The 14,875-nt window shown below is 40.2% G+C and overlaps 1 protein-coding gene across 1 annotated transcript; it reads left to right on the forward strand.

The window, feature by feature from the left end:
* The first annotated feature begins 26 nt into the window (after positions 1-26).
* Positions 27-6,879, forward strand: eef1g (eukaryotic translation elongation factor 1 gamma). The gene is made up of 10 exons (XM_079670994.1): positions 27-174; positions 1,086-1,244; positions 1,993-2,056; positions 2,445-2,587; positions 3,097-3,240; positions 3,374-3,503; positions 4,114-4,312; positions 5,045-5,217; positions 5,824-5,948; positions 6,547-6,879. The coding sequence occupies exons 1-10, from the start codon at positions 163-165 to the stop codon at positions 6,703-6,705; spliced, it is 1,308 nt and encodes a 435-aa protein (XP_079527120.1). The 5' UTR covers positions 27-162; the 3' UTR covers positions 6,706-6,879.
* The last annotated feature ends 7,996 nt before the right edge of the window (positions 6,880-14,875 follow it).

Raw genomic sequence — 14,875 nt, forward strand, 5'->3', positions numbered from 1 at the left:
ATGCCACTGCATTGTAATATCTTGTCACTTGTACATAACATGCTGACACCGTCTCTGTTCAAATGAGGCGAAACGTGAACGCGGAAATCACAGGGGCGCGCACGGCTGGTGGCCGTAAATACGTCACCGGAGCGTTCGGTCTTTCTTTCTCTCGTCCTGAAGATGGCGGCAGGGGTGAGTAAAATGGCTAGCTTTATGGTTTTTCTTTTAACTTTCATGGGTCAATCCGTTAAAAATCAGCAAAATCCGCACTCTCAATGAATACCTTGAGATTTAAACATCACTTACAACCCGTTAGGTAGACGTTATTGGTGGTATTTATGTAAAATGTCATTCATTGTTCCTACAAACTAAGGTTAGCTTATGCTGTCCTGACGTTGCATTCACGGCGATTCACGCCCAACTTCTGGCCCAGGCTTGTGCCACGTTACCTTAGATATTTTCAGGATGTAAAGCTTAGTGTTGCATTGGGAGTTTTCCTTTACGTTGGTGCTAATGTTCTCTTTCTGTAGACTTGTAACCAATATATTTTTTTTTTTGAAGTTTTTTAAAGCCACTTGATCCACAGCTGTAGAAACAACTGTCGGCTGCATTACCGGTACTGATAGCTAGCATGTGTTAGCATTTAAACAAGCTACAAAGCACGTGAATATAGCTAAATGTTTTTACTCAAATTGTTTAACTGAGTGCATTTGGCCTTGTTAGTCGATATAGTTGAATGGCAAAGTATTACAATCCCGCGGCTTCACCTGCCCTAATTTCTATCCTGTACATTTTAAATGGCCCAGCATCTTGATTGGATGGCACCTTCATTTGTGCGATATCACTTAAACTCGACGTGTGGCTTTTATCCCATCATTCTTTTACCTGATGGTTCTTTTTTTATGTAGGCTTAGTAATCGAGCAATATGATAGGGCTATTACAATTTATCTATTTATTTATTTTTAACCGTAGCAGACAATTCAAGCAGAATGTTTGTGCTTCATAGGCTAACCTGCTAGCGAAAATGCTACTGTGAACCTTCAATTGGGTTGCTTTTTGAAATAGTTTTCTAATGGCAGTGTTGTCTCGTTTTATTTTTTAGACTCTGTACACATACCCAGAGAACTGGCGGGCCTTCAAGGCCCAAATTGCAGCCCAGTACAGCGGGGCTCGCCTCAAAGTCGCCAGCAACTCCCCTGCCTTCACCTTCGGCCAGACAAACCGGACCCTTGCCTTCCTCAACAACTTCCCCCTGGGCAAGGTACGTGTTTCAACAGTAGCTTTTGTTTCAACATAAAAAAATGTTTGTTGCAAATTTGCTGCTTTTTTAAATGACATTATCAAATAATAAAATGTAATCACAGAGAAGTGCTTTAACCAGTGACACTGACACTATTGGTTGTGTATCAAACATACACTTAATAGCTGGAATTTCTATGTTGGTTTGTAACAGTTATTGACACCAATTGGGCAACTCCATTCTTCAGGGGAAAATAGATGTCCCCTGTCTGGGCAAGGCGGTGTCCATTCATGGCACAAAGTCTTAATCTGACGGGGGCAGAAAAACTAGAGACCATGTTCATCCCAGTCGACTCTGTCAGTGAGTAAAGGCTGGTTCATGCTATGGGCACAAACTGAACCTCAAGATTTAGAGCTGATTTTAGGGTTCTGAAGCTTGTAAGATGAGCTGGGCTGTGTGAGCAGTCAGAGCTTCGTTCAAAAATGCTTACCTTCCATAATGTCTTTCAGAAAGGCATTCAAAATGTAAGGTAACGAACAGGCAGTCACTTTTCTCTTTTTTTTTTAAAGAGGAAAGTGTTGTGCCTTAATTCAGAACTGAGTTACTCCAAAACAAGTATGAGTTGATACAGTTCACCTGCTGATTTTTCACACAATGGTTGTGTATCAAACATGTCTATACACTTAATAGCTGGCATTTCTGGATAAAACATGCTACAATTGTTGAATTAATCCTGAATTCTGCTCTCCCCCCCCCCACACACTTGTAGGTACCTGCCTACCAGGGAGATGATGGTTTCTGTCTGTTCGAGAGTAATGCCATTGCTCACTACTGTAAGTGTTTATTAATCTTACCCAGTTTGTGTGTTCATCAAAAAGGTTACCTCATCTAACGGGATAAATGCTGACTATTATTTCCCACAAGTGTTGAATTTTATGGTGGAATTCATTGTCTGACCCGGCAAACCATTAAGTTAATTACTGCACTGGCGTGTGATTTAGATAGATCCCTGCACACTTAAGCAGAATGACAAGTCGTACGTGATGTATTTTACATTTTTTAAATGTCTTTTGCACATTTCTATATCCTTTTTAGAAAAAGGACAATGTACATTTGTCAACATTCAATATGTGTATTCCCTTTGTTTGCTCTCTGTCCAACATGTTTATTTGTACAAATATATATCTACATTTTTGTATTCTTGTACACTTTCTACCACAGTGAGCAATGAGGCCCTGCGTGGTGCCACTCCCCAGGCCGCAGCCCAGGTGCTGCAGTGGGTCAGCTTTGCTGACTCGGAGATCATCCCACCAGCCAGCGCATGGGTCTTCCCAACTCTGGGAATCATGCAGTTCAACAAGCAGGTTGGTAGCTCAGCATTTTCTGGTCAAGTTAAATACTTAAATGATGGTTTGCTTGCTGTGGTGGAATTTTGGTGTGTAACAGTCATTGACACCAATTGGGCAACTAAAATAGATGTCCCCTGTCTGGGCAAGGCGGTGTTATGTCATGGCACAAAGTCTTAATCTGACGGGGGTAGAAAAACCAGAGACCATGTTCATCCCAGTCGACTCTGTCAGTGAGTAAAGCCTGGTTCATGCTATGGGCACAAACTGAACCCAGAGAGTTATAGCTGAGTCTAGGGTTCTGAAGTTTGTAAGATGAGTTGGATTGTTTAAGCAGTCTGTAGTTCATTCAAACTTAAACTGTAAGGTACGGCAGTAACTTTTTGTCAAAAATAAGTTTTGTGCCATATTAATACATAACTGAGTTAAACCGACAAGTGTATAAGTTGATACATTTCACCTGCTTAGGGCTGGTTTCAGTTGGCCAGAGATGATGCATATTCATTCCTCCGTTTGATTCTGTGCAGGCCACAGAGCAGGCCAAGGAGGATGTGAAGAGGACCCTTGCAGTGCTGAACCACCACCTGAACACGCGCACCTTCCTGGTGGGTGAGAGGATCAGCCTGGCTGACATCAGTGTGGCCTGCTCCATTCTCTGGCTCTACAAACAGGTATGACATGCACTCTGGAGAAACAAAGCTACACCGTTTGAAATAAACCTTAAAGAAACGAGTGTTGTCCATGAAAATATTTAAGTCCAGATGCGCTCCTGAAAGTCCTAACACGTCACTCTGTCCCCTGTAGGTGCTTGAGCCCTCTTTCCGTCAGCCTTACCCTAATGTGACTCGCTGGTTCGTCACCTGTGTCAACCAGCCACAGTTCAAGACAGTCCTTGGAGATGTAAAGCTGTGTGAAAAGATGGCCCAGTTTGATTGTAAGTCATCAATAATGAAATGTGCACATTGAGCACAAAGCTGGCTGTTTTTAAAGGATGAAATTAGACATGCACTTTTTTTGACAGATTGTTAATTTTACAGACTTGTACTCTTAAATGTAAGCAAACAAATGTGTAAAGGATTGTGCCTCAAGAAACCGGATGTCATTTAACCAATGGCTGTTAAAGTGTAACAAGAATGTAAAGGAAATACTCAATTGCCTTTTTTTAGGGACAGAAACCCCATCCCCTTTTCTAAACTGTCAAATGTATTAGATAATTCACAATTCATGCTCTTAGTCGGATAGGAAATTCCTTTCTGGGGAGAAAAAAATAGATGTCCCCTGTCTGGGCAAGGCGGTGTCCAATTATGGCACATAGTCTTAATCTGACGGGGGCAGAGAAACCAGAGACCATGTTCATCCCAGTCGACTCTGTCAGTGAGTAAAGGCTGGTTCATGCTATGGGCACAAAAAAAAAGACCTCAATTGACTGTATTTTGTGTCCATCAAACGGGACATGTCTCCAGGTTTTAAACATAGGTGCAATATCTACATCATATAGTAAGTATTGTTTTTTTAACTTGAAGCATGTTTTTATGTTTCTCCAGCCAAGAAGTTTGCTGAGATGCAGCCAAAGAAAGAGACTCCTCCTAAAAAAGAGAAGGCAGGAAAAGATGCAGCCAAGCCCCAGGAGAAGAAGAAAAAGGAAGAGAAGAAGCCTGCTGAAGAAGAGGAAATGGACGACTGTGATGCTGTTTTGGCTTCTGAGCCCAAAACCAAGGACCCCTTTGCACACTTGGCAAAGAGGTAGAACAATCTACATGACTTTGATGTCCTAAGCATTTGGTTGCTTTGTTTTCTTTCTTTCAGTTTTAGATGAAACTTTGCAGTGGCCACCCATGTAAAATAGAAAGCCAATAGTCTGCAGGTTTCCATTTCAATTGATCACATCTGCAGATTGTTTCCACGAGTGCTTATCGGTGAGTTGAAATGGTCTGCAGACCTTATGTTGGTTTGTAACAGTTATTGACACCAATTGGGCAACTCCATTCTTCAGGGGAAAATAGATGTCCCCTGTCTGGGCAAGGCGGTGTCCATTCATGGCACAAAGTCTTAATCTGACGGGGGCAGAAAAACTAGAGACCATGTTCATCCCAGTCGACTCTGTCAGTGAGTAAAGGCTGGTTCATGCTATGGGCACAAACTGAACCTCAAGATTTAGAGCTGATTTTAGGGTTCTGAAGCTTGTGAGATGAGCTGGGCTGTGTGAGCAGTCAGAGCTTCGTTCAAAAATGCTTACCTTCATAATGTGTTCATTAAGGCATTCAAAATGTAAGGTAACGAACAGGCAGTCACTTTTCTCTCTTTTTTTTTTAAAGAGGAAAGTGTTGTGCCTTAATGCAGAACTGAGTTACTCCAAAACAAGTGTATGAGTTGATACATGTCACCTGCTGAATGTTCACACAATGTCTACATCTCTACCCTACATGCACAAAAAGCAGCTATAATTGACCTTTCTTTTCCTTTTTTCGATTTTAGCACATTTGTTATGGATGAGTTCAAGAGAAAGTATTCCAATGAGGACACCCTGAAAGTAGCCATTCCCCACTTCTGGGAGCACCTGGACACTGAGGGGTACTCAATCTGGTACTGCGAGTACAAATTTGCTAAGGAGCTTGCAGAACCCTTCAAAAGCTGCAACCTCATCTCTGGTAAGCCTCAGCAACATAATTGTTTTTTTGTTTTTTTTGCATCCTACTTTATGTTAAATTCTGAATTGATGACCTAGAGCCCTCATATTTTTAAATGTATGAGTGGATTTAGCCGGTCTATAAATGTAGTGCAGCCTCCCTGTGTTGATTCTGTAGATCACTCTCAGAATACATAATTAAGAGTAAGTCGTACAATGTTTGAGCTTTCAAAGCTATTGCTTATCTTGGGAATAACCATATTTTAAATGTTAGCTGATGCATACAAGTTGTGGACAGAAATGAGCTTGTACACCAAAAAAACAGATGTCCCCTGTCTGGGCAAGGCGGCGTCATGTAATGGCACAAAGTCTTAATCTGACGGGGGTAGAAAGAACTAGAGACCATGTTCATCCCAGTCGACTCTGTCAGTGAGTAAAGGCTGGTTCATGCTATGGGCACAGTTATACAGACTAACTTTTAATGTTGGTCTTTCTTTGGCCACATCTATTTCATGCATGAAGTTGGTGTAGAAATGATGAACTTTAGTAAAGTGCTCAATTTGTCGGTACTGATTGTATCTATGATTTTTATTTTTTTGTTTAATGTCTGAAACTCTTGTGTAAACAGGTATGTTCCAGCGCCTGGACAAACTCAGAAAGAATGCCTTTGGCAGTGTCCTCTTGTTTGGTACCAAGAACAACAGCACCATCTCAGGCGTCTGGGTCTTCAGAGGCCAGGAACTTGTCTTCCCTGTAAGTTTTGAAATGGAAAAAATATACATTCCACAATGTCCTGCCCTTTATAATACCCACACTCAAAATGTTGTCTGTCCAAAAGCAGTCAGTTGTGTATTGTCAATGTAAAATACTTTGACTGCAGCTTAACTTTAAATGGATGTAGATCAACGGCTTAACTAGCCCCTGTCTGGGCAAGGTGGTGTCCATTCATGGCACAAAGTCTTAATCTGACGGGGGTAGAGAAACTAGAGACCATGTTCATCCCAGTCACCTCTGGTTCAGTGAGCAGTAGGCTGGTTCATGCTATGGGCACAAATGATATGCAATATCAAAAATGTACTTTAAACATTGGGTTTTGTAGGTTGGAGTGTCTGTACAGCTGTATGTTGCTTGTACAACATTTCTGATTTTAAAATGTTTTAAAACAAGGCGTTCTTTAGATTGTTGAAGCATATACTAAAGCTTTACAGTCCGCTTCTCAGTGTAAACCATTTGATGGTCCAAGTATTCGCCTCTTGAGGAACTATCATGATGGTGGTACATCAATAAGTTTGTCGGACAGGAATATGATTCACTTGCATTCAAATAACTTTTTTTTTTTATTCCCTTCCAGCTGTCTCCAGACTGGCAAATTGACTACGAATCATATGACTGGCGTAAGCTTGATCCCAGCAGCGAGGAGTGCAAGACCATGGTAAAGGAGTATTTTGCCTGGGAGGGAGACTTCAAGCATGTGGGTAAAGCCTTCAACCAGGGCAAGGTCTTCAAGTGAGAGGACACTGGGACAGTCTTCGCTTCTGCTTTCCAACACTTAATACCTATTGACTCTAAGCGACCAAGTGCTTATTACGAGAATGACAGTGTAAAGACAATAGTGAATTGTCAGTGGCCCCAAGCTGTTATTGTGTTCTTTGACCTGCAAAATAAAGCGTTTTCCACAATGCCATCTTTTGGATTTGATGTCTTTGGTCTGATTCGAGTCTCATTTCATGTTCAAATGGCAAACTATTCAAGCATATTTTAATTCCGATCAATTTCCCGTCAGAGTACCACCCAGAACAGTGACTATAAATGTTTACAGGTAAAACTTATTGTGTGCAGGCCAGGATCTATAAACGGCAATATAAAATTGATCATGTGACACGTTTATTTTCAAAACTAGAAGTGAAAAATGTCTTACACGTTTTTCAACCATCATGATATCCGTGTTGTATGATGCAACATTGCACAGTTATGACCCTACCCAATGACAAAGCTGGGTGTGGTTGGAAAGCATCAGAGCTGAAACGTTAAACCAGAAGAGGTCAGTGATACAAAGATTTACCTTGGTGTCAAACGACTTGGACATTTCCTCTAGAATATCCTAGACATTTGTACTTATTTTTCTGATGTAAGTGTGAATACACTTTGCATACATCATAATTGCGATCATTTATATCACTTCAACTACTATTCAGAGGAGCAGCTCCACTAACTTACAATTATAGCCAATGCTGAAGTACCCTCTGATTCCAGCAAGGGGCAGCAAAGACTTGTCATTGGAAAGCTGTAATGATGCCTGTGGTCTGCCAAATCTAACAAAATGTCTGCTTTAAAGTATGGGTTTTAGTTTCAATGTTTATGGTGCTTTGAATAGGCTAGATGAAGCCTTGAAAAAATGTTGTAAAAAAAAAACAGATCCACTTTAACAACCTTCTCTTCTACAAGGGCAAAGGGCAGTTTACATCAAAACAGATTACAACTTTACCTTCAAGTTTCACTGGAGCATAACATTTAGCTTTTTATATCAAAAAAGCTTAAATACAGTTTATTATATATTCGATATTAGAGGGTTACGAAATCTTTAAGGTTCGACCACACCCAACGAAAGTGCAGAAATGCCAATTTCTCGGTGCCCACTTCTGCAAGTTGGTATGGATAAAGAAGAAATGATTCCAATTTAGAGGAATAGACCACTAAGATGTCATTGCTATTTTCTCTGAATTTATAGAGTACATTATTTTTCCATCAGACTGAAAGCTTAAAATATATGCTATAACTCCCTTGTTTTGTTTTAAAAATGTTACTAATACTTGAAAATGTTAAAGCTTCAAATGCTGTTCCCTCTGTCTGGTAGAGTTAATGTATTACTGTGAAAACATCTTTGTTTTAAGAGGGCACACCCAACCATATCAAGGGTTGTATCACACTTTTGATAATTTGCTGACTGTTCCCACACCTGTAGCCTGGCTAGTTCTTTTATCTCTGCTATAACTGATTCCTTTATGTGATGCGTCATGTGACGTCTATAGCTACAGGTCAAATAGGACACGTGGAGCACCACACATGAAAATTAACATTTATATTCTAAGAATTCACATTCCCTTTGAATAGCAGTGTTGAGATGTATGTAATCTATGTAGAATGCTAATTTAATCACTGAATATATTCAAATCTAAAGCAAAGATCTAGGGTGGGCCTGTTTTTCTCTCTGACACACACACACGAGAGATGCACAAGAAATGAATCTCTTCCCACTGTGAGTCAGATGTGTCATTTTTTCCGAACTTACTAAGCGTGATTCGGGATCATTGTGGTGCAACCATCTTCCACCGTCATGTTGAATCAGGGAGGCCATTTTAGTTTGTTCTGTGGTCTCATGGAAATCAGAAAATGGAAATGTTCCCACAACAGCGAAGCGCCCAAGTCCTTGAACACATGACTCACCCATCCTGTGGATCTTGGTGGAAGAGGGCTGTAACTTCAGCAAATAACTCGAACTTCACCCACAACATTGCAGCAGTTACAACACTGCTGATTACTAACCCTTTGATGGCTCTACATTTGTACCTCTACATATTTAGTAGAGGTACAAAAGCCTTTTTATCGTGCAATCAAAAATGAAATTAATGTGAGCACAAACTGTTTTAAGCCTCAATAGGCTATATTAGGTCCATACCATTTTCTTGTTTTTATTTGTGCTTAGTAACTTCTGAGTTTAAAACCTAAACTAAAGCCATGCCACAAGAACAATATGCAGTTTTATGCCAACAGCAACATTTTCTCTTCCAGCTCTGCCAGCCTTCCCACCATCCCCCCTGGTCTCTCTCTCTGGGCCAAACACTCACTACTTCTTTTCCCTTCCTCTCTTCTTCTCTCCTTGCTCTCTGGACATATTTCTATGTCCGTGCACGAGGTGGTGGTGGTGGGGGGTTTGTTAAAAGCAGTTGCAGCAGTGAGGAGTGCTGGCACGGGGAAGAACACAGTGAGAGGCTGTATTGTTTCGCCACACAAGGTCCCTGTGTGGCTGTCAGTCCCCTGTAGGAGCTTTAGGCATGGTATGCATGTGCTGAGCATCTGGTGGTGGAAGACACACATCTGGAAAAGAGTGAGGCAGCCGGTGGGGGGCTTGGAACAGTGAGTTGAGGAGTTAACACTGGGGAGTCAGAGGCTGAAGTCTAACAAAGTGTTCTCCAAATAAGATCAATACATTGTGGCTTTTGCTAAACAAGTTCTGCTTACTGGTTTAGCCTTTTCGGTGCCTAGAAGAGTTATAATAAGATAAGCAGATATTTTTAAAAACAAGTTGTAGCGGTGGCCACAAACCCCTAGAAAGATATTTATTTCACTTTAGACATGTTTACAGCTTTGAAACAGTGTCTGTGCTAAAGGGCCAATAGAAGAATGTGTAAGTATTGTCAGAAGGCCGCAGGGACATCTCTAGGCAGAGAGAAACAAGTATTTTTCACCACACATACGCAGTCCCACCCTCAACGTCTCATGCAGCTTTCTTCAACTCTAGTCTGGGGTTGGCTTGCAGCCCCTCTGACACACACATAGACACACACACACACACACACACTAAAATTGAGCAAAAGGAATTGGGCACTCAGTCAGCACTTGAGGGCTTCTCTCACCTCATGTGTCCCCTTGCATACGAGGTACAGCTAGGCACAAGTTAATACACTGAAATTCCAGAAAAGGCAAATAAGGACACTGAAAAACACAAACTGGAATTATGACAAGCATGTTCCTTTATCCAGGAAAGTGACCTTCGGTATGAGGGGCGTTTCTTCCCATGGTGTACTTAAAGGGGTGTACACTTTGTTTGTGGCACTAAAACACAGCATAGTAATTTAGTACTGGAATGGAATGAGGGAGGTCAAAGGTCAGTCCGCTGAGGGGAAATAGATGGAGAATGCAGGGTGAGACAAGATGATAGAGCAACCAAGCTGGCTTATAACAATGCCTGTAAGTAAGAGCCTTTAAATGAAGTGGGGCATCATTGTTGACAGAAAGGCTTATTTATTAGTGATTTCTTGGTAAGTGTGCGTTGCCTTGAAACAGAGGTTGCCAGTGTGAGAGAGGAGAGGAAAGTGCGTGACACGAGGGAAGAGAGAGAGAGGTACGGCGGAGGGAAAACAGACAGCCCGTGCACTTTTGGACATGAAACCCCAGAGTTGCCTCTGGCTCAAATTACCAGAATCTGGAGGTGGGGCACTGGGAGTGAGGTTGTCAAACTAAAGCAAAACGGATACAGGCGCTAACATGACTACCAAGTGTAGCAATATTGATCACTGTCAGGGAAACGAGTTGAAAATATAAAAAAAGGTATTAAATCATTCCTCCCCGTTCCATGCACTTCTGTCCGATAGTATTCAGCTTTATGTTGAACAAATACAAATATATTGAAAAGTTAGTTATAATAGCTTTGCAACCATTTTATGGGTTTGCTTTGCAAAACTTAAATGTTCACATTTCAATCTTTTGTCACAATACAGGTCATGATTATGATTTTTTGGTAATTCAATAAATAAATAATCTTTATAAAAATAATTACATGATAAAGCTTATTGTTGTAGACTCCAGTTTGAATTAAATACCTTTAGAATGAAAAGTAGAGGTTGTAATATAGTAGTAAAAATAAGTAGTAGTCCCAGTAGTAAAAAATTGCATTTATTGTAATATAAACGATGTAGAATATTTATAATATAAATGTTTGTATCATTTTGACAATATATATGGTCAGCTTGCCCAGCCCTAACCCCAGGCTATCTATCATCTTCCCATGAAATACAACTGCAATTGTCCCTCCTAGTCAAATGTTTCTTGAGTATAATAACTGAAATCAGCACTGTTTAGAGAAACTTTGATTTTCCAGATCAGTTAACAGATACCTGCTATTTTAGGTGAAGAAATAAGCAGTTTAAGCCTGGATGAGCATTTTCAACAAACAGGAACCCCAACCCTTCAAATTAATATGTGATAGATTGCTATTTCAAGTATTATCTTGTTGGCAGTTTATGAGTTTACATTCTCCCCGACGAACGAGTTGCAGTGTTGGAACATTTACAGCTATGCCTGGAATGTGCAGCCTTGGAAGGTATCTGTTTTCTTGAAGCACAACATATGGGTGATGAGCCAAAGGGCAAATATACACTCTTCTAAAACCCCTTATCGCTCTCTTGGATCAATGATTCAAAACACTAGAGTGATTGTCAGACCCTGTAGATAAATTGATCACACTGTGTGCTTATCACATGCAAACACAGAGATATCTGTGTCCCAATGAATGTGTGAAATCTTTGGAGTTACTTCGTTTTCTGGGGGCTGATACAGAATGTTGAAACAATTGGGAATTAGTAACACACCTAAAGGCAAAACACTCAGCGACTTGATTACTCTGACTGCGCAATGTGACGGAGGTGCCAAGACTGAACATGTGAAAGGTGTTCCCAGCATCGGTCTGTTACCATGAGTCTACTGTGCAGACATAACAAAGATACTTCAGGCTGTCAATGAAGATCAGAAAGAGGGGCAGGTTTTCTCAAATAAAAAACATTTACAAACAAAGTAGAACAAAGTTCCTTCCTACGTTACGCTTTGTGGCATGTGATATTTATCCATACACACACAGGGCATTGCTATGGAAACATCCCTGCAAGTACCTGCCCCCTTGCTTATTATGTTGCTATAGCGGCCATCCCAGAATAGGCTCTTTTTTTCTTCTCGGTCCCTCCCTCGTGTTCGTGACTCACAACTTGCAGTGGAAACCACAATTCAATCTGTCTCTCATTCCCCTTTTCTCCTTTTACATTCTTCTCTGTACCAAAGGAGTAGCTCGCCTTTCTGAATCATCAGTGTAGTACGTGTGTGTGTGTGTCGTGTGTGTGTGTGTGTGTGTGTGTGTGTGTGTGTGTGTGTGTGTGTGTGTGTGTGTGTGTGTGTGTGTGTGTGTGTGTGTGTGTGTGTGTGTGTGTGTGAGGGAGCACCCGCTGTGGGGAATTCCAAAATGATTTCCAATGATGAGTTACTATGGTGATGGCAAATATCAGGCCGGGTGACCTGCATGTTGCGAGATAGTGTATCTTCAGCATTGCAAGCTGTCCTTATCTGACTGTGATTTCTTTGTAGTTGTCATCTCTCCATGGATACACTCAGCCCTCTGTTGTAACTTTAGGTTCACTTTGTTTAGAGAATCCCTAACTTGTGGTCTGCTTACTCACAGGGCTCCCGAGGTAGGATAGCACACAATCACATGCATGATAACATGTTTGCATATGATGTAACAAAAGAAGCATGTTTCAAACAAGTCAAATGTTAACTTTTTGAACACCATCTCTCTGGCTTGGCTTAAGGTTTGAGGTTTTTAAACAATTTACCAAGAAGATGAAGGAAATCTAATTATCTTCGCTAATTAAATTAATTTAGATTTTAAAAACAGGATGAAGCCATTACTTAAAGTGGACCTATCATGAAAAATGCACCTTTGTACGTCTTTTATACATGAATATGTGTCCCTGGTGTGTCAGGGCAACACACTCTCACTCCATAATCGTCAAGGAGCGACGTTTGGTCAGGGTCCCGTGGCGTGCAGTTTTGACGCTCCTAGGCTCCTTCAGCTTCATAAAGGGACGCAAATAGCTTTCAACTGATTGCAATGTATTCCCATCTGTGGCGGGATTTGACGCTCATGGAAGCACGGCATTCGTTTGTGTCAGCTGCCCTTAAAGGCAATGTGAGCGTCCATTCCCATTGGATAACGGAGAATTGTAGACCCGGAAGTAAGTATTCCCCTTACTGTCGATTGATTTTACAGTGATATCTGCACTACTCATCGACTAAAAAACACCAGATTATCCTTGTTATTATTACAATTAAATTGTGTGCAATGCTTTTGTATTTTTCCCCTTCGATTCGGAGAAACAAATATCTTTTCGGAGTAAAGGATGGCAGAACCTACACTACCCAGAATCCCCAGCTATCGTTTAGGACTACACCTTGTGCTCTGTTTGACAAACCCCGTTTTTTTTCACCATTCATTCCAATGGCTGGCGTCTATGTCACGTGATCTTCACATTTTTCTCCCTGCAGAAAAAAAAACATTGCCGAACTTCGTTTTATTCTCGGTGGAAAATGCCTATTTTAAAGTTAGTTTGGCCATTAAAATACGTTTTGATGTCATTTGATGCGAGAAATATGAGTTGTTATTTCAGATTATGTGTGCAGTGGATGTACATGATCTTTAGTTTGCTAGTTATTACGAAGATTACTTCAGGAAATTGCGTCCATAGAACGTTTTCATTGTTACCAAGGTGGTTGCTAGGGACGCTGCGATCGATATTATTTCTGTTATGTTGTGTAACTGTTTAATGGTGTTATCTTTATTACTACCCCCTTCCCCATCAATGTATAATGTTGGTCCACAGCGCAAACGTATTAGTTTAACAAAATCCGGATCTAAAGATACGTTATTTTCCCCTGTGCAATTCCAGTCTCACATCTCACATCACATCGTCATTAACAAATAGACCGAAAACATTAAAAAAAAAAAAAAAAAAAACTTTATTCCGAGTGTGCTTGCTTTTCTCTTTGAAAGTAATCACATAACGGCATTGTAATACACGGTTCGGCTGCATTAAATATGACATATCTGCCGTAGTTCTCTATTTATAGAGCCCTGATGAGAAGACTTCTAGACAAACATGAGGAACTGCCGTCAACACTGAAAACGTGACGTGGATCATAAATATATCAGCAATTAAACAACATCTTACATTTCTTTTCACACAATACGTCTCTTTGCAGGATCAACACTAATTCGGCTGACTTTTATATTTGATCCAATTGGTAGATAGGCTGTATTTACACCATAAAGTTGCACAGCTGATAGAAAGGGACACCTGGTGGTTAAAGCATGTTATTGAATTTCATTATTTTTATTATTAGATATTAATAGGATCCCTATAAATTATATTCATTAGTCGTTATTCTCTACTAATAGTTAATTAAAGACTGTATATAATGACTATTTTGCACATCCCTTTCAAGATTTCAAGATTTTCTAAGGTTTATTGACATATCATATTCACAAACGGTGTAGTTATGCAATGAATGAAAAACTTGGGTCGCAGGTTCCTCAATAGTGCATTACAAGACATCTATCAATATTTGTGCATACCTCCAGCAATGTTAACTATGTTGAAGCACTTATTTTAACTGATATTATACATATGTATTATACTCTTATAGGATGTATATAGATATTTCATCTCCGCACTTGTCAGGTATTGAACAATTAATAAATAAAGAACACAGAATTATTAAATATAAAACACAGAATTTGTGTGATTATACTAAATGATTTACAAATAAACACCACTGCATATTTACAACTGTTACACATGCTGATTTAATGCAAATGTTTCCAACTTGGGATCAATAAAGTATATCTTATCTTAAGATGATTGATGGCTACTGGCATATTTGCAAAATGTGCCTCTGAACCTTGACAAGTGCATGTTTTAGGCTTATCGATTAATGTAATGTAATGTAATGTTATCAATTAACAACAGGAGGGGTCACAAACATAAGACCAGCTGTTAAATAAAGCTCTTCTGACCTTAGCTGGCATGTGGGTATATATATATTAATGCTGCCCATTATGGGCACAAGCAATTTTC

Source organism: Notothenia rossii (genome assembly GCF_949606895.1).
Source record: "Notothenia rossii genome assembly, chromosome: 3".
NCBI classification, from domain to species: Eukaryota; Metazoa; Chordata; class Actinopteri; order Perciformes; family Nototheniidae; genus Notothenia; species Notothenia rossii.

Excerpts from the sequence above, each read along its gene's own strand:
- eef1g (XM_079670994.1), top strand. Across the intron at positions 3,504-4,113 it reads AAAGATGGCCCAGTTTGATT|CCAAGAAGTTTGCTGAGATG; the intron begins GTAAGTCATCAA and ends ATGTTTCTCCAG. Across the intron at positions 5,218-5,823 it reads AAGCTGCAACCTCATCTCTG|GTATGTTCCAGCGCCTGGAC; the intron begins GTAAGCCTCAGC and ends TTGTGTAAACAG.